Source organism: Zingiber officinale, chromosome 6A, assembly GCF_018446385.1.
Source record: "Zingiber officinale cultivar Zhangliang chromosome 6A, Zo_v1.1, whole genome shotgun sequence".
Taxonomy (NCBI): Eukaryota; Viridiplantae; Streptophyta; class Magnoliopsida; order Zingiberales; family Zingiberaceae; genus Zingiber; species Zingiber officinale.
Window position 1 is genome coordinate 113927821 of NC_055997.1, and position 18942 is coordinate 113946762.

At 46.9% G+C, this 18942-nt stretch overlaps 1 protein-coding gene across 1 annotated transcript in view; it reads left to right on the forward strand.

Moving 5' to 3' along the window:
- Positions 1-10321, forward strand: part of LOC121995176 (probable protein phosphatase 2C 42) — a 28328-nt gene extending 18007 nt beyond the window's left edge. Inside the window, exons 4-5 of the mRNA XM_042548986.1 lie at positions 7380-7581; positions 10194-10321. Coding sequence (XP_042404920.1) covers positions 7380-7581; positions 10194-10321 — 330 coding nt within the window. The remainder of the gene's footprint in view (positions 1-7379; positions 7582-10193) is intronic.
- The last annotated feature ends 8621 nt before the right edge of the window (positions 10322-18942 follow it).

The following is an 18942-nucleotide window of genomic DNA, read 5'->3' on the forward strand; positions in this document are numbered from 1 at the left end:
CCGGAGTAGATAAGAATGTCATCGATAAATACAATAACAAACTTATCTAAATACTCCTTGAATACTCTGTTCATGAGATCCATAAATGTAGCTGGAGCATTTGTCATGCCAAAAGGCATGACTACGAACTCATAATGTCCGTATCTGGTCCTGAATGTTGTCTTCGGTATATCACCCTCCTTGACCCTGACTTGGTGATATCCTGATCTGAGGTCAATCTTAGAGAACACTGCTACTCCCTTTAACTGGTCGAACAGGTCATCTATTCTGGGAAGAGGATACATGTTCTTGATCGTGACCTGATTCAGTGCTCTGTAGTCTATGCATAGCCGCATGCTTCCATCCTTCTTCTTCACGAACAGTACGGGCGCTCCCCATGGTGAGTGACTAGGGCGTATGAAACCCTTGTCAAGCAGCTCCTGTAGTTGCTCATGAAGTTCCTTCAGTTCTGCTGGAGCCATGCGGTAGGGCGCCTTGGAAATAGGATTGGTGCCGGGGAAAAGCTCTATCTCAAATTCAATCTCCCTGACTGGTGCTAGGCCTGGTAACTCTTCAGGGAAGACTGCTGGGTAGTCACATACAACTCGGACCTCTGCTAGTTGTTGGTCCTTGTCCTGGCTGGTATTGACTACATGTGCTAGGTACCCCGTACATCCCGAATCCATCAACTTCTGTGCCTTCATTGCTGAGAGAAATTTTCTGGCTTTTCTCTTTGGTTCTCCGAGGTATTCAAACTGTATTTCTGCTTCGGGTTGGAATACGACTTTCTGTTTACGGCACTCTATGGAAGCACCGTATCTGATCAGAAAGTCCATTCCAAGGATGACGTCATAGTCAGTCATTTCTAGCACTATCAGATCACAAAAGAGCTCTCTGTCTGCTATAATGACCGGCACTGCTCTGAGCCAGTGCGTGGATGCCATGATCTCTCCTGAAGGTAGTGCCGTCAGAAACTGACCACTGAGTACCTCTGAGGGTATTTCTAATTTTTCGGAGAACACCCTGGCTATATATGAATGGGTTGCCCCAGTATCAAATAGAACAGTAGCACTATACTGAAAAATGCTAATCTGACCTGTGACAACTGTCGAGGCATTGGCTACGTCCTCTCTGGTGAGTGAGTAGATCCTCGCATTCGCCATAGCTGGAGGGGCTTCTAATCTGCCCTGGCTGATATGTGGACCCTCTAGAGCGGCCTGCATCTGATATAACTGAGCTGGCTGGCCTGCATACTGAATCTGCTGTGGCTGAGGAAGACCGGTCTTGTTCGGGCACTGCTTGGCCATGTGCCCTTCTTGTCCACATTCAAAGCATCCTCGTGTGCCCTTGCGACAAACCCCTGGGTGGAATTTCCCACAAGTGGCACACTTTGGATAACTGGGTCGCTTGCTAGATGGTCCTCCTTTTGGGTCACTCCCTGATTTGCGCTTGCTGTTGGAGTTCCCCTTCCAGTTAGAGCTGTGGCCTTGCTGTTTTTGAGTGTGAGAGTTTCCTTGGCCTTTGGACTCTGAGGAGACTTGCTTCTGCTGCTTTATGCTGTTCTGGTAATGCTCTGTGGTCAAGGCACTGCTCACTAACTCCTCTGTGGTTTGTGGCCTATGTATGCCACCAGCCACGTTCACTGCTATCTCTGGCCTCAGCATCTTGAGCATCAACCGGATTCGTTCCTTCTCTGTGCTGACTAGCTCTGGGCATAGACGAGCCAACCTGTTGAATTTCTTCACGGCTTCCTCAACTGATAGGCTGCCCTGACGAAACTCAGTGAACTCGTCGTAGTGGCGGTTTGTAACCCGCATATGAAAGAATTCCTCGAAGAATTCCTTCTCGAAGTCAGCCCATGTCATCTGGTTCACTGGGCGCTTCGTTCTGATTCTTTCCCACCACATGCGTGCGTCTCCTGTCAGGCAGAAGGAGGCACACTTCACCTTCTCGTGTTCTGGCCAGTCCAGAAGCTCCATCGTGCTCTCCAGTGTTTTGAACCAAGCTTGTGCATCCCATGGTTCACTAGTGCCTGAGAAGTTCTCTAGCTTGACCCGCTGCCACTGGATCAGATAGGCTTCCTTTCTTGGCTCAGCTGCTGGGGCTGGTGCTGTAGGCTGAGCTGGTGGGTACTCTGCTGATTAGCCTTTAAGGTGGCTATTTCCTGTTGCTGTTCAGCTAGCTGCTGCTGTAACTGAGCCACTAATGCTGTAAGGTCAGGAGGAGGCACTGAACTGCCTGCCTCTTGCTGGGGCTCAGTAGCTAGTGCCCTTCTAGCTGGGCGTCCTCGTGCCATTTCTAACAACATAGAGAACATAACATAACTAAGGTAATTGCAGTTATATAACTACTGATATCATGTTAAAAGACTAGCACAGACTAACAGGCAATAAACATATAAACATGAACTGTAACTAGAAAGCAAGAAACAATAAAGAGAGTAGAGGTATCCTTACTTGGAAGCTGCAGGTACAATGCTGATGTGTGTGTAGGAAGTATGGAATACTGCTCTGATACCACTCTGTAACGACCCGCCTTCTAACTGTAGGACCGTTGGGCCGGCTAGGAGGGGGTTGTTGGATATCCTGCTAACACAAAAAGGAAAACAAACCCTCCTCGAACTCTTTAGGCTAACACTTGCATAAATAAACTAAGCAGTAAATTAAAAGCATAAAGAAAAAGCGAGGCACAAAAGATTTACTTGGTTACAACCGATGTGGTTGTTAATCCAAGGAAGATTAAGCTCAATAAAACTCCTTCTGGCGGAGAAGCCTCGTACAGCGTTGAAGTGCAGAAAACAGAAGCTTAGACTAAAAGAGAGTGTGCAAGCACTGGATTTACAATCAGTGAGTTCTGTTTAAGCTTCTGGACCAAGGCTATATTTATAGTCTTGGTCTGGGCGCCTGGAAGGGTTCCGGGCGCCCTGGGGGGGATAAATTTTATCCCCCAACGGTCGGATCGAGTCAAAACTCGATCCTGTTGAAAAGTCGATTCCGAGCGCCCCGGTCGGTTCCGGGCGCCCAGAATGGTTCCGGGCGCCCGGAGCCCTAAGGTCAACATAAGTTGACTTTTTCGACTCCGGTTCAGCTCGTCTCGATCCAGCTCATCTCGGTCCGGGTCTGTTCGCTCCGGCTCCGTTTGCTTGGGTGATCTCAACCTTCGGTCTTCTCGAGCGTGCTTCCCTCCGGCTTCTCGTCCCTCGGAATTGCCGCGTGTTCCTTCTCGTCCACCAGGGTACTCATCCGCAGACTTCGTCCCTCGGTTGCACCCCGTGCCGACCTTCGCGCTAGCTGCGTCTCTTGCTCCCCGAGCAATCTTCCGCTCCGGCTTTCGTACCTCGAAACCACCGCGCGCACTTCCTTCTCGTCCGCCGGTGTACTCTTCCGTAGCACATCGTCCCTCGGACGCACAGCGTGCCGTCCTTCTCGCTAGCTGCGTCTTCCGCTCGAGTACCTGTGCTCCTAAGCTCCTGCACACTTAGACACAAGGTTAGAAACAACGCAGGACCTAACTTAACTTGTTGATCACACCAAAACAACCTTGGGGTTCCAACACTAACTACTAGGCTGTAAGGCGAATCGCTACAGTTGTACTGTACTGACTGTGCGGAAAACTGATCTAATTTAAATTTTTCTACTAATTGATGACTGTTCTTGGTTCTACATGTGCTAAAGGATGCAATCTGAGGAACACAAAGCGTATCCTACATCCCCCATGGACTAGAAGTTGATCTACTGAGTTTCTTGGTCGAAACTGAGCTTCCCAATCGATCCAAACTGAACTGGATCGATTGCTTTCCCGTTGGATCGATCCACGGACCGATCCAGGCTGCTACTGGCACGGATGAACACCCTGGATCGGTCAGCTGACCGATCCAGAAGCTGCATCGCTTCTGTATGCTGCTGGATCGGTCTCCCGACCGATCCAGGAGTACACTGATCGGTCGGCAGACCGATCCAGGTATGTCTGGATCGGTCGGCTGACCGATCCAGGTACCTGAAGCTCTCTGGAAACTACTGTATCGTGCTGGATCGGTCGGCTGACCGATCCAGGAGGATACAGTAGCATACTGTATCTGTCTGGATCGGTCGGCTGACCGATCCAGTGACATTGCCCAGGCTCTGATCGGTCTGGAGACCGATCAGAGTTCTGATTTCACCTGGGAACTCTGATTTCAGCACTTTGGCGTGCCAAAATACCGCATAACAACTATCCAATGCATGCTAAACTATTCTAATAACATGTAGTAACAATTCTAAACTTAAGCTAAAGCAAGGTTCATCAACTCATAACCTTTAACCACTAGAAATGCATAAAAAGCATAGTATAAGAAAATGTCTTAAGGAAGAACTAGTTTCTAATTTGCTAAACTCTCCAAGGTCTTTTATTCCAGTTCCTGCCACACACACCATCCTTTGCATTGTCCTCCAGCTCCCTCTGCTAGTCCATCTTTCCTTTACATTTATCTGCAGTATAAGGAAAAATAGTATCTGTAAGCTTAAATCTTAGTAAGAAACCATCTACCTCACAAAAACATGCAACGATGCAAATATGATTTTAAATCATGCTGTTTAAAACATATGCTGGATATACTGAATAAACTAGCATGGCATGGCATATAAGCATACAATCATGGCATACCTAAACCTGAACATAAAAGCATGTATAACAACTGCACATAAAGTTATCATGCATATTCACAGGGAAAAACTAAACTGGAGCATGATACTGGACTGAAACTAAACTGCGCTAAAACTGATCTTAAACTATAATCACTGGATTAGATTAAGAGTTTGAAAGCTAATATCATAATAAGTGAAAATAGTAATCATGCTGTTTGGGCCCAACAACTGTACTTGCTGTGCGCGCATCCCTAACTAGACCCGGGTTTGCAAGTCCTGAATTTAGTAGGGTTAACTAGGTTATCTAAACCTAGGGACGACTGTGGGAGTCCAACCCAATGGATATCTGATCCAGTACAGTGCCACTGAAAATAAAATACTGAATATAGCTAACTGTTTTAACTTGCTGTTTCTAGGTTATCTGAACCTAGAGCTAAGTTATCTGAACCTAGAGGCGACTGTGGGAGCCCACCCATTGGACCGTAGTCCCATAAACTGAACTAAACTAATGCGCTGTTTTAAATGCTCCTAATGCATTTAACTGAGCTATTAAACATAACTGAGGAGGTATTTAGCTATACTAACATTTTACCGAACACTTGGTGTGCTCCAACTCTCTCCTCTAATAGGGAGATCACCTCTAGGCACCCGACAACGTCTAGAATCTCCAACTAAAGGAGACCAACGTGTCCGGCCCGTCTAGAGGTGCTCAACTAGATCCCTAATTCCTCAAGGAGGGTTTAAACACACCCTATGTGCCGAAAAACCTGCCTATAGCTAAAACTAATGCGTAGAAAACCAAACGGAGCTATTATACTGCAGGTGAGGGGTTTCTTACATCCTATTCGTAATTTCTTACGATTCTATTCGCTAGAATTCCGGTGGAGATGATCTTCTCGACGATCCGCTCACGTCTTCGCGTTCCTCTCGCGGAGAAGAATCTTTTTCGTGTTGGAGTCGTCGCCGGAAGATGATCCCTTGAGCCTTGGCTTGGTGCGCCGAGAGGAGGAGGAGGAGAGGGAATCGGCGTGAGTTAGGGTGAGGAGAAGGAAGTTGCCGAACCAAATAGAAAATAACCCAAACCAACTTATGTTTTCCTATTTATACTAAATAATTAATTCGGCTAAACCAATTATAAATATAATTGATTCCCTTTCCTTTCAGCACGGCCCTGCTGGGTTCACCGGTTACTAAACCTATCCGTAAACCATAGGTCTCGGGTTCGATTCCCGCCTTAGCTATTTTACGGTTCCAATTATTTTTGCTACTTCCGTTACTCGAAAAATTCCGGAAAAATATCTAAAAATTCCAGAAAAATCATAGAATATTTCTAAAAATAATTTGAGAATTTTCGGGCGTTACACTTTTGGGTTATAGTGTTCAAGATAAACAATTTTAGATACTCATAGGGAATAATATATATATTTGGGATGTTTTAAGAAATTTATGATTTTTAAAAATTAAAAAAAAAAGAGTGGGTTCCTGGATTAATTCAAGGCATCCCGGAAAATTTGTTACGGATCGTTCCTCCTCATATATATTATATATATATAAAACCCAAGGTGGGGTAACATTCATAGCTTTGGGCACCCAGACCACATCAGGACACCCTAATGTGGTCCAGGCACTCGAACACCAAAGAGTCACCCATGGTGGATGTGCAGGACAAAAAAAAATTATGTATATACACACAATAAATTTGGGTGGCGTTCCTAGACGACCTTCACAGCTCAAGGCTCCTGAACCTAAACTAGGTTCGGGAGCCCCGAGTGTTTTGGTTGTGAGGGTCGCCTAGGAACGATGCCTAAATTGGTTGTGCAGGGTAATAATTTCAAATATATATACATAATTTTGATACCCTACACACTCTTATATGGGTGATCGTAGGTAACAACATATGTGGGCTAGTGAAGTGGTGTAAACTTGAATTTTTTTTAATCTCTCTCTTCCTTTGCGCAGACTTATTTTTGTTCTTTCTCTTTCCTCTCTTCCCTCGGACAAGAGCGCTAAATCCTCTTCATCGCTTATTCGCTCCTCTCTTCCCTAAAAAAAAAGCCCTAAACCCTCTTCACCGCTCATCCACTCCTCTCTTCCTCTGCTTCCAACCCTAGATATAGGTCATCTTGTTCAAATCTTAGCTCACACCAAGTGAGTCAAGGTTTTCATTCACACCTATATTGGTCATCTCCCTCTCCTTTTTCTACTTGTGTTTTCAGAATGACGTAAAAAAGTGTTGTGAAGGTATGTTGAATGTTTATCTTTTACTCATCGTAGTTTCTAAGAACCAACTATTTAAAATCCACTGTGAGAACACTTTGGTGTTTGATTTCAAAGAACATAATAGTATTGATTTTCAAAATTGCAACATTAATGTTGGTCTTCAAAAACTAGCACTAACGTTGGTGCTTGATTTCAAAGAACATGATAGTGCTGGTTTTAAAAAATTACAACATTAGTGCTGGTCTTCAAAAAATAGCACTAACGTTGGTGTTGGTTTTCAAAAATCCACTGACTACATGTTGGTTCTAGTTTTCAAAAATTCATTGACTACACGTTGATGCTGGTTTGCAAAGACCAGCACCAACTTTTGTGCTAATATTGCAACATCATTTTTGTTATTTGTATTCTTCAACATGCTTACCAGTAAAAGGTTTCATTAACTAAATTATAAATTGATAATGATGAAGTAACTCTAAATACCCCGTGGTAATTTTAATGTAGTCAATCGAGTTAAGTTATATCTTGTTTGTATTTGATGTCTTGTGTCTAAGTGTGCAGGAACTTAGGAGGACAAAAAATCAAGCAAAAGACGTAGTTAGCGAGAATGATGACACAGGGAGCGAGTCGATGAACTCAACGATGTATCCGAGGGACAAGTTGCTGCAGAAGAGTACGTCGGTGAATGAGAAGGACGTGTGCAATGTTCGAGGGATGAGAAGTCGGGAGGAAGCCAGTTCGAGGAGATTAGAATTGGGTTCGGGTAAGCTCAATTCGGGACAGCTAGAGTATCACCCGCATAAAGAAAAGTCAACTCTAAAGTTGACTTTAAAGTCTGACAGGAGCTATTAGAGGCGCCTTCAAAAATATGGAAGGCGCCTTCAATACCTAGTTATGGCAGGTTGTGTAGGACCCTTAATGGCCGACAAGAGGGAGGTGAATTGCTCTGCAAATACAAAGAACCTTTCTCGAACTTTACAGCGTAATTAAAACTAACATTTGCATAAAAGGTGATCATGTCCGAGAGTCGAGGCAATGGATGCTGGGGACGTGGCGCTCCTGATGACCGGTGGTGGACTCCTCGTCAATGAAGCCTACAACCATAGTAATGTCAGTGTCGAGCCAGGGAGGGGTTCTTCGGCGATGGCCCTCCGACGCTCAAGCCAAACACCGGCGATGTAGAAGAAACGAGGAAGCAAAATGGCAGAGTAACTGTGGCTACAGTAGAAATTATGCATACCTCCGTCGAAGCTTGGAGCCCTTTATATAGGGCTCCGGGGAAGCGCGTGCATGCTCCCCGAGGCGTGCACGCTCCTCAAAGCATATCTTAAAAAGACGTGTTAGAAAAGTGTTTCTGACACCATACTTTAACGACCCGAGCATATCTCTGACAAGACAGTGGAAGCTTTCGTCATACGATCCTCTGCTTGTCCATGCCGTTTGTCAGTGGCGCGAGCCCCTATGAGGATATCGACTGATCCTCCTTTTGTCTGTTAGTGGGCCGAGCGGGATGGACGCTCGGCCAGCCCTTGGCCGTTCGATGGGCCTTGTCCTTGGGCCGAGCGGAATGGTCGCTCGGCCAACATCCCACTGTCATGACTCCATGTTATGTAGGTCGGAGATGTATTTGAATGTAGCCTGCTCAGTCGTCAATGTTTCTCCGATATACGTCCGAGCGGGCTGGCCGCTCAGCGCCTACTTCGTATGTTCTAAGCGTCGGAAACTCGATATGGAGCCAAGTTGTACTAGTATCCGCCCGGACCCTCTTCCTCCCGAGCGGGAGAGGGGGTTGCCCGATTGGACGATGATACCGGGGCTTTGACCAGCTTGACTTTGACCTTCACCATGTCGTTGACCACCCTGCTGACCGGGGCCCCTCCTTATCACCGGATCACATGCCTCCCCTTCAAGTCTAGTCGAAGGAGGATGCAAGTCTGACTGATTCGACTAGCTAGTCTGGAGATATGTCGTGATACTGGTTGGAACTCTGATCGGTCTGCCCGAGGGTGTCGGACGTCCCTGCGATTGCTCCTTGTGGCCGATCTGTACTTCGCCACTTGCACTTGGAGAAGTTTGCAATTTATAGCCTTGGCTGAGAGTGGTCAACGATGACATCATCTGAATCCCTTCAGAATTCATGCAAATCATCTCCATTAAAGTCGAGCACACGCCCACGCCTCTTAATGGTGTTCATTAAATGCTGCCCTGTAGGCGTGTGCCATGTGTCACTGCCGCCGTCATCGCACACTCGAAGCCACAGACGTTGATATGACGTTTAGCGGTTTGAATTCAATGACTGGATCTGCGCTCCGGCTTCCCGCTTCCGTGACTTGGATCGGACGGCCTTGGTCAACCAAGCTCAAGCTTTATAAAGCCGTGATGTCGGCGTCTTTCTCCTGCGCTTTTGTGAAGGTTGTCGGCGTTCCTCTGCGTGACCAGTGCTCCGGCGATCTCCGCTCCTGTTTCCAGTGACCTTTTCTTCTCTTGTAAGCTCTCCTGTTCCTTTCTGTTCTTCAATTTTTTCATTACTTAGTTGTTTTCCGTTATTCGCTGTGTTCTATGTTTGCCTTTCTTCACGTCGAACCTGTCTTCTTGTTTTCCAGCAATGGCCAGTTCTTCATAGCAGTCGGACCCCTCGCCTAGGCTCTGGTATTCTACCATGGAGACCAGGTTCGATGCGGGCGATGTTGAAAGCCTTAGAAACGCCTTCGGAATTCCTTATGACCATGAGGTCATTCTGGCTTCTTCGTCCGATCGGCCACATTACCCCCCCCCCCTCCCCCCCGACCGGCACCATCAGCTTGTTCCGAGACCAGTTTGTGGCCGGTCTTCGCTTCCCGATCCACCCTTTCATCCTTAAAGTTTGTAATTACTTTCATGTTCCTCTCCCCCAACTAGTACCCAATCCCTTTCGTCTGCTGTGCGGCGTTGCCATCCTGTTCCGGTTGCACGACATCCTTTTAACCCCTCAAGTTTTTCATTATTTCTACTACCCCAACCAGTCCGAGCTGGGGACCTATCTCTTTCAGTCTTAGATTGGTCTAGTATTTTTTGATAAGATGTCTATTCGAATAAACACTGGAAGGAGTATTTTTTCTTCATGCGGCTTTCCGAATGGTCAAGCTTCCGGACCCAATGGCAGGTCGGACTACCACTTCTGCCTGACCTGAAGAAGTATAAGAGCCGACCGGATTACCTTCACACCGCGAACATACTGGCCAATCAGAAATACGATATCCACAAGCTGTTGCATGAGGGCATCATGTATATCTTCAGGCTGAGTCCGATTCGCATGAGGCTCCCGAACGGCTTAGGTATGAAATTTCTTGCCACTTCTCCTTTGAGTCTAACTGATTTGCTTTTTCTCTCTTGCAGCCAAAACCATGATGCAAGCACGCGTGGCCGACCTGACGAAGCTGAAGGATGCCGAGATCGAAGCGGCTGCTGCCAAGGAAATGGCGAGCCTTGGCCTGGCGCCGGTCGGCTCCAATGAAGGCACGTAAGCCGAGAGCAAGGAGACCCCCACCACCATTCAAACGACCAGCATCAAAGAAGTTGTTGTGCCGCCCCAACTCTCGAAGCACATCCCACCGCTCAGATCGAGGGTTTCGAGTCTTCCGATGAGGGGTTACCACTCATCGGGCACAAGAGGCGTCGTACGAAAAACACCTCTCGATCCGCCACCTCGGTCATCGGTACCGCTGGAGGCACTTCGTCTCCCGTGGCTATCCCAACAGCGGAAGCCACCTCGTCCGATCGGACACCCTCTCTGGTCGGACCGTCGTCGGAGGCCATCACCGCTCCTCCAGTCTCATTTTTGCCGCCGCCTCGAACCCTACGCCGACCACTGGTGTCTAGGATCGATCCGGCGTCAACCGCCGCTCTGGGTCCGGTTGTTTCCTCCTCGTCAGACCCGAGCGGTAGGCGGTCAGTGACGGCGACCCTTCCGACGGAGGACTATCTGTTGGATCGAGAATGCGTTAGAGGGGGTGAATAGCGCTCGTGGTTTTCACATGTTTCGGATTCGTAAAATGTTCGAGTAAATGCACAACGGAAAGAAATAAATAAACACACACAGAAGACCAAGATATTTACTTGGTTCGGAGCCTGTGGCGACTCCTACTCCAAGGCCCACGTTCGTTGAATGTTTACTGCGACCAACACCTATAATATCGTAAAAGTGTTACAAGCTAAGTACAAGAAGAATTATAACGATAGTGGAAAATAGAAATTTGAAAGCTCCGGGTCATCGGTGTCGAGTTGTAGCTTTGACGGATTGTCTCGTTAGCAGCTAATCGAGGAAAGATTACTTGTTAATTGATTCCTTTGCTGCTGCCTCGAGATGTTCTTTTATTGGACGTTGAGGGTGCCTCCAATGCCCCATGGAGGCGCCTCAAACCTCAAATCTCATCTCGCTTCCTGCGCTGTGATAAGTCTTCGGGTCGCTGCCTCTTATCCGCCTGGAGGCGCCTCCATCAACCATTGAGGCACCTTCAAGCCAGCGTCCAGGGTGCCTCAGGTTCCCTTGAGGGCGCCTCCGAGCCCACTGTGCAGCCAGCTTCTGCCTTGCACTCGAGGCGTCTCCAAGCTCCATGGAGGGCACCTTGGGTACTGTTCATCCAAGGCAAAAGTGTTTTCTTCATCCCTGCAAGATGTGTTAGCACATATACCCTACAAGACAAAGTTAGCACATAATAAATATAATAAATAAAATGTTTGACAACCTTCGGGTTGTCCGATTCTGACTTTGGATTTCCTACCGAAAATTCTAGGTCGAACTGACGCCTACTGTTTCCTCTTCCGGGGAGCGCGCCCTTACCTACTATACTCAGGAAAGTTTACCTTTTGCTAGTTCGGTCTTCTAGACCGACTAAACTTTTGCTCGGCACTCGAGTCTTCCGGTCTTCATGCTGGACGTCCGGTCTACAACCCGTCCAGTCTACAACACCAAGATTTCAACCTAGGGTTACCGCCCCTAGGATTTTTGCCCGAAGACCTCGACCTTCCAAGGCTTTCCGCATAGGGTTACCACTGTTAGAGTGTATACTGAAAGCCTAAGCTTTTGTAAACATTTATTTTGAATAAAGAATCACATTTGGTCAAATTGTCTACATTTAGTTGTAGTTGTTTAATTAATTTATATTGTAGATAACATAGTATGTGGAGCCACATACAGAAGATGATGTTATCAGTACTTTATAAATTATAAACAGTAGCTCACGACCAAAATGGAAAGGAACAAACTATTGGAAGGTCGTAGTGTAATTAGGAGTTAGTTTATCTTAACTATATAATTACACTAGTACACTTAGAGTGTATTGAGTAGGACCATTAAAGGTCGTTTCTTTAATACTGACTTTATAAAGGAACAAAGACCTCAGTTATTATGGAAGTGTGTGCTCTTAATCCTAATATAATAACAAGCACATATATTTGATATTTATTTCTTTAATTTATCAATGGGTGAGATTTAGTTCGATAAATCAATAAGCCCGATAAGTTGGGAAATGATATCACTTATAGTGTGTGTTGTTGATTATAGAAGGAAACTGTGTCCTAGAGATCTAGGTTGATAATGTCCTCAAGAAAAGCTCATAAGGATTGTCATGTTAAACCCTGTAGGTGGACTTAGTCCAACATGACGATAAGGTTGAGTGGTACTATTCTTGGATTAAGATATTAATTAAATGAGTTGTCAGTAACTCACTTAATTAGTGGACATTCGACATCTTAAACACAGGGAGACTAACACACTCATAATAAGAAGGAGCCCAAAATGTAATTTGGGATTGGTGCGGTAGTTCAATAATAGTTCTCTAGTGGAATGAATTATTATTGATAAAATTAAGTTGTGTGTTCGGGGCGAACACGAGATGCTTAATTTTATCGGGAGACCAAAATCAATTCCTCCTCTCTGTCCCTATCGTAGCCTCTTATTTATAGAGTACTATACCCACCTATACCCACCTTCATACCCATGATGTAGGGGTCGGCCAAGCTAGCTTGTGGATCAAGCTAGGGTCGGCCAAGCCTTGGTTCATGGGTGGCCGACCCTAGCTTGAACCCAAGCTTAGGTGGCCGACCCCCATTAAATTAAAAATAATTTTAATTTTAAAATTTTCTTATGTGAAAGATATAATTTATTGGAGAGATTAAAAATTAAAATATCTCTTTTAAAAGGATCTACAAAAGATTAAAAAAAGAGATTAGATCTCTTTCCTTATTTGTAGATTGGAAAGATATTTTATTTTTCTTCTTTGTAAATTATTCACATCTTGAAAAATTAAAATTATAGAAATTTCTTTTTATCTACCATGAAGGGATTTTAAAGGGAAATTTTATTTTTTAAAATTTCCGAAGACAAATAAGGAATTTTTAATTGTTGATTGAAAATTGTCTTGTTTGCTCTCCATGAGGTGGCCGACCATGACATGTCTAATTGGGAATTTTATTTTATTTTTCTTAATTAATTCATGTCAAGGAAAGTTAAGGAAATTTTATTGTAATTAAATTTTCTTATTTGCCAAAGCTAAGGATTATAAAAGAGGGGGTTTTAGTAGCCTTCAAGGTGAACAACCTCTATTGTTTTCTCCCTCTTTTCTTCCTTGGTGTGGCCGGCCCTTCTCTTTTCTCTTCTCTCCATCCTTGTGGCTGAACCTATCATCTTCTTGGAGATCAAGTGGTGGCCAGATTCTAGCTTGGAGAAGAAGGAGAGAAAGCTTGCATCCCTTGGAGCATTGGTGGTGTTTTCTCTTCATCCTTGGAGGAGCTCTTGTTTGTGGCAGAACCTTTCAAGGAGGAGAAGAAGCTGCTTTAGTGGTTTCTCATCTCGGAAGATCGTTGCCCACACAACGTCCGAGGTTAGAAGAGGAATACGATAGAAGACCTAGAGGTTTTTGCTTGCAAAAGAAAAGGTATACTAGTATTTTATTTTTCGCATCATACTAGTTTTATCTTCATGTAAAAATACCAAATACAAGAGGCATGCGATTCTAGTATTTCGAATTTGTTTTTGATGTTTTGTTCTTTATTTTTTCTTTTCCTTGTGATTTGATTGTTCTTTTCGGTTGACCTAAAGTTATTTAAGGAAATTAAATATTAGCTTTCCTTAAAAGGCTTTGTCTAGGCGGTGGTGGTTGTTTCCATATCCAAGAAGGCCATGTGCCTCGCCATGCAGTCCTGGAAGCCAATTTTGGAAATTAATATTTAATGGAATTAATAACCTAGGAGATTTGGATCGAACGTGTTAAGTTCCGCAGGAGATCCAAGTCTAAACCTAAAAGAACAAATAGATTAAATTTTGGATCAAACGTGTTAAGTTCCGCAGGTGATCCAAGTTTAATTTAAAAGAACACATGGTAGCTAGGAAAAGGTTCAGACCTTTGTACAAAATTTTTGTACAGTGGAACCATTAGGTTTTCCGAGTAGCAACCAACAACCACCCCTTATGACCTAGGGTTACCGCTCCCTAGAGTTTTCCACTTGCCTAACCGCAGCTAGGAATTTTACCTAAGTGCTCTTAGGATTTTTCGTGCAACGCTCATTCAACATATTAGTAAACAAAACACCTTAACTTTGAACCCTTTGACATAATCAAAACATAGGTTTAATCGTTGGATGTTTTCCGCACCAACACTATCTTGAGCAATGCGCCCGTCCGACCATCCCCGAACACAAGATCCTAAACCACGGGCCGCTTGCCGGTGTTTAGGAGGAGACGAGGGCCCGAGCGGCCACGATGTCTCCCCGGGTAGCTCGGCAACAGCCATGTGCGAATGTCTACGAGGGTACGTTTTTCAATTTCAGTTCACGCCTTACCTCCGATCGGTGCTTGACCTTTATCTTTTTATCTGCAGTACTGGGTGGAGAGCGTGGTCATGTGTCAATGACTCGCCTTCGTGGAGGAAGAGCTGAAGAAGCTCAAGCTTTCGGGAGAGGCTTCTTCCTCCCAGGGACCATCAGTCACCCAACTGCAGGTTGACCTGGAAAAGGCCCAACAACTCCTCGCGGCAGAGCAGCAGAAGTCTGCCGATCAGGCTAGTAGGCTGGACCAGATCGAGACCCAGTTGAAGACCTACGACAGAAAGCTTGAGTTGGCCTCCACAAGGAAGCAGTGAGCCAACACCAACCTGGAACTGAAGAACCAGGAGGCTCGATGGCTCACCCAAAAGCTCAAAGACGCCGAGGACTATCTGATTGTCGAGCGGGCCTGCCGAGCGGCTGGAGAGGAGTCTCTGAATAAAAAGCTCAAGGAGGCCGAAGATGCCGTGGAGGCCTCTCGTTCTACCCTGATAGTCTACCAACAGGAAGAGTCGAGCCGCTTTACAGTGATGAAACAGGAGTATCTCCACTCAGACCAGTTTACTGAAAAAGTTGTCCAGCAATCATCCAAGCGTTCGAGTTAGCCGTTGATAGGACCCTCTAATAGCTCAAGGCGGGCAGTCACCTCCCTGAAGCCCTAACAGACAGCATTATCAGCTGCAGTCAGCCCAACGACTCCATGCCTGATGATGTATTTGACTATATAGAGTGAGCTGGAGTCCTGTAAAAGTTTTGAGTCTTAAATGTAATCCTGTCGCTCAGCAGTATCTTTTTGTGAAATGAACGTTTGTCTGCTCTGCGGGGCTTTTCTTCACGATTTATTTATTTCCATGCTTGGTACCAAGTGTTTTTGCTCGGCTATAATCATGGCCATCCCGGCGACTTGCGGGTCATTGATCGACCATTTGACGAATTCAAACAAGGTTCACACCTTCTCCTGGGTTTAAGGTCGTCGCTTGACCGTTGTTGGAGACTGGGGTTTAAGGTCGTCGCTCAACCATCGATGAAGACCGGGGTTTAACGTCGCCGCTCGACGATTCGGTGAAGACAGGGGTTTAACATGGGCGCTCGACGATTCGGTGAAGACATGGATTTAACGTCGCCACTTGACGGTTTGGTGAACACAGGGGTTTAACGTCGCCGCTCGACGATCTTCATAGGGGTTTAACGTTGCCGCTCGATGGTTTGGTGAACACCGGAGTTTAAGGTCGCTGCTCGACCGTCGATGAAGACAGGGGTTTAACGTCGTCGCTCGACGATTCAGTGAAGACAGGGGTTTAACGTCGTCGCTCGACAGTTCGGTGAAGACAGGGGTTTAACGTCACTGCTCGGCGGTCTACACAGGGGTTTAACGTCATCGCTCGACGGTCTTCACAGGGGTTTAACATGGCCGCTCGACGGTTCGGTGAAGACCGGGGTTTATGGTAGCCGCTCGACCGTCAATGAAGACAGGGGTTTAATGTCGTCGCTCGACGATTAAGTGAAGACAGGGATTTAACGTCACCGTTCGACGGTTCAGTGAAGACAGGGGTTTAACGTCGTCGCTCGATGGTTCGGTGAAGACAATGGTTTAACGTCGCCGCTCAACAGTTCGATGAAGACAGGGGTTTAACGTTACCGCTTGACGGTTCTCACAGGGGTTTAACGTCACCACTCGACGATTCGGTGAAGATGAGGGGGGAAGGCATGTGACCAGCTCCACCTTCTGCTTAGCTCCCAGATCGGATGCGATGAAAGTCGTTGCCTCCACTCGGCAGGGGTGGATCTGTACTTTTTCCTTTTCTTCATAGACTAGAGTAGGGGGCTTTTTAGTGATGGCGTTTATCTCTAGTCGAGGTGTCTTCCGAGCGGTTCTGGCTTCGGTTTTGATCATCTCGACATAACAGTGCCGAGCGGCCAATTGATCGCCTTTAACCTCTCCTACCCGATCTTCTACCGGGAACTTGATCTTTTGGCAGTATGTTGAGACTACCGCTCAGAATTCGTTGAGAGCCGGCCGGCCCAGAATGACATTGTAGGCTGAGGGGGCATCCACCACAATGAAGTTCGTGGTCCTGGTCCTTCTGAGCGGCTCCTCTCCGAGTGATATAGCCAACTTGGCTTGGTCGATCGGCAGAATCTCGTTGTCGGTGAACCTATATAGTGGGGTCGTCATCGGCAGTAGCTCACCTCGGTCGATCTGGAGCTGATCGAAAGCCTTCTTGAAAATTATATTCACCAAGCTCCCTGTGTCAACAAAAATTCGGTGAATTGTATAATTGGCAATTACCGCTCGGATGATGAGGGTGTCGTCGTGAGGGACTTCCACTCCTTCGAGGTCCCGGTGTCTGATGTTGATTTGGGGCTCGCTCGCCCTCTCCTACTACAACCCAAGGCGTGAATTTCCAAGTGCCGAGTATATTATTTTCTAGCTCGATTGGAGTCTCCGCTGGTCGGTCCACCGGCAATGATGTTTATCTCTCCTCGAGCGGTATTGCTTCTGTTTTCCTCCTCCCGAGCACTAGGCCTGTGTCGCTCGTGTGAGGCTCGAGGATGGTCATTGCTCCTCTCTTGATGGTGGTGCGGTCGTTCGGGTGACCGCCTGACATCTTCTTGTCGCCCGGCAGTTTGATGCCCGTGTCGCCGGTCGGGTGAAGGCGATTGACGACGATAGCCCCTTGGCGCTGATCGGGCGATCGGTGTAAACCTGCAACAGTCCCGGGTGTTGTGTGGCACTGACTGGTGGAAAGAATAAAACATTAGCATCCATACCTTGCCCTTCGCTGTTTTTGGCCGATCGGAAGCCACATGCTGCACGGCCTAGGCCCTTACTTCTTGGTGTGGTCGAGCTTCAGCTCTCGACCCCCTTGGTGGTTGGTGGTTGGTGGCTGCTAGGCGGTCGTCGTTCGGTTGACACCGCGGGCTCGGATGACGCCTCTTTCCTTCTGACTGCCTAGGCCTCCTCCATGTTTATGTATTCATTAGCTTTCTTGAGCATATGGTCGTAGTCACGAGGCGGCTTCCTGATGAGTGATCGGAAGAAGTGTCCCTCCATGAGTCCCTGGGTGAAGGCATTCATCACGGTCTCAGATGAGTCCGAGGGGATATCCATAGCTACCTGGTTGAAGCGCTGGATGTATGCTCAAAGGGTTTCTCTAGGCCCTTGCTTCAAAAACAGACTGACGCTTGTCTTTTGATAGCGTCTGCTGCTTGTAAAATGGTGGAGGAAGACCGTTCAAAAATCCTTGAACCTTTGTATTGATCCGTCCGGCAGCCTCCAGAACGGTCGCTCGGCCTTCAGAGGTCGACGTTACTTGTTCCGCTAGTCGGTCGACAAGTCGCTTTTGCTGCTGTTGCTCAACAATCTTTGTTGCTCGCACTTGTATTAGTGCGTCGAGCTCTTCTTGAGTGAGTGTCACGGTGTGAAGTCGTCCAGCTTCTTCCATTTTCCCGGCTCGGATGCAGATACATTCCCACAGACAGCGCCAAATTTGATCCTGTCCGAGAGTCGAGGCAATGGATGCTGGGGACGTAGCGCTCCTAATGACTCGTGGTGGACTTCTTGTCAATGAAGCCTACAACCACAGCAACGTCAGTGCCGAGCCAGGGAGGGGTTCCCCGACGATGACCCTCCGATGCTCAAGTCAAACACCCGCGATGTAGAAGAAACGAGGAAGCAAAATGGCAGAGTAATTGTGGCTACAGTAGAGATTATGCATGCCTCCGTCGAAGCTTGGAACCCTTTATATAGGACTATAGGGAAGCGCGTGCATGCTCCCCGAGGCATGCACGCTCCTCAAAGCATACCTTGAAAAGACATGTCAGAAAAGTGTCTCTGACACCATACCTTAATGACCCGAGCATATCTCTGACAAGACAGTGGAAGCTTCCGCCGTACGATCCTCTGCCTGTCCATGCCGCCAACCATGCCATCTGTCGGTGGCATGAGTCCCTATGAGGATATCGGCTGATCCTCCTTTTGTCTGTTAGTGGGTCAAGCGGGATTGACGCTCGACCAGCCCTTGGCCATTTGGCTGGCCTTGTCCTCGGGCAGAATGGAATGCCCGCTCGACCAACATCCCACTGTCCTGGCTCCATGTTATGTAGGTCGGAGTTGTGCCTAAATGTATCCTGCTCGATCGTCAATGTTTCGCTGATGTGCGTCCAAGCGGGTTGGCTGCTCAGCGCCTATTTCGTCTGTTCTGAGGGTCGAAAGTTCGGTATGGAGCCAAGCTGTACTGGTATCTGCCCGAACCCTCTTCCTCTAAAGCGGGAGAGGGGGTTGCCCGATCGGATGATGATATCAGGGAGTTGACCAGCTTGA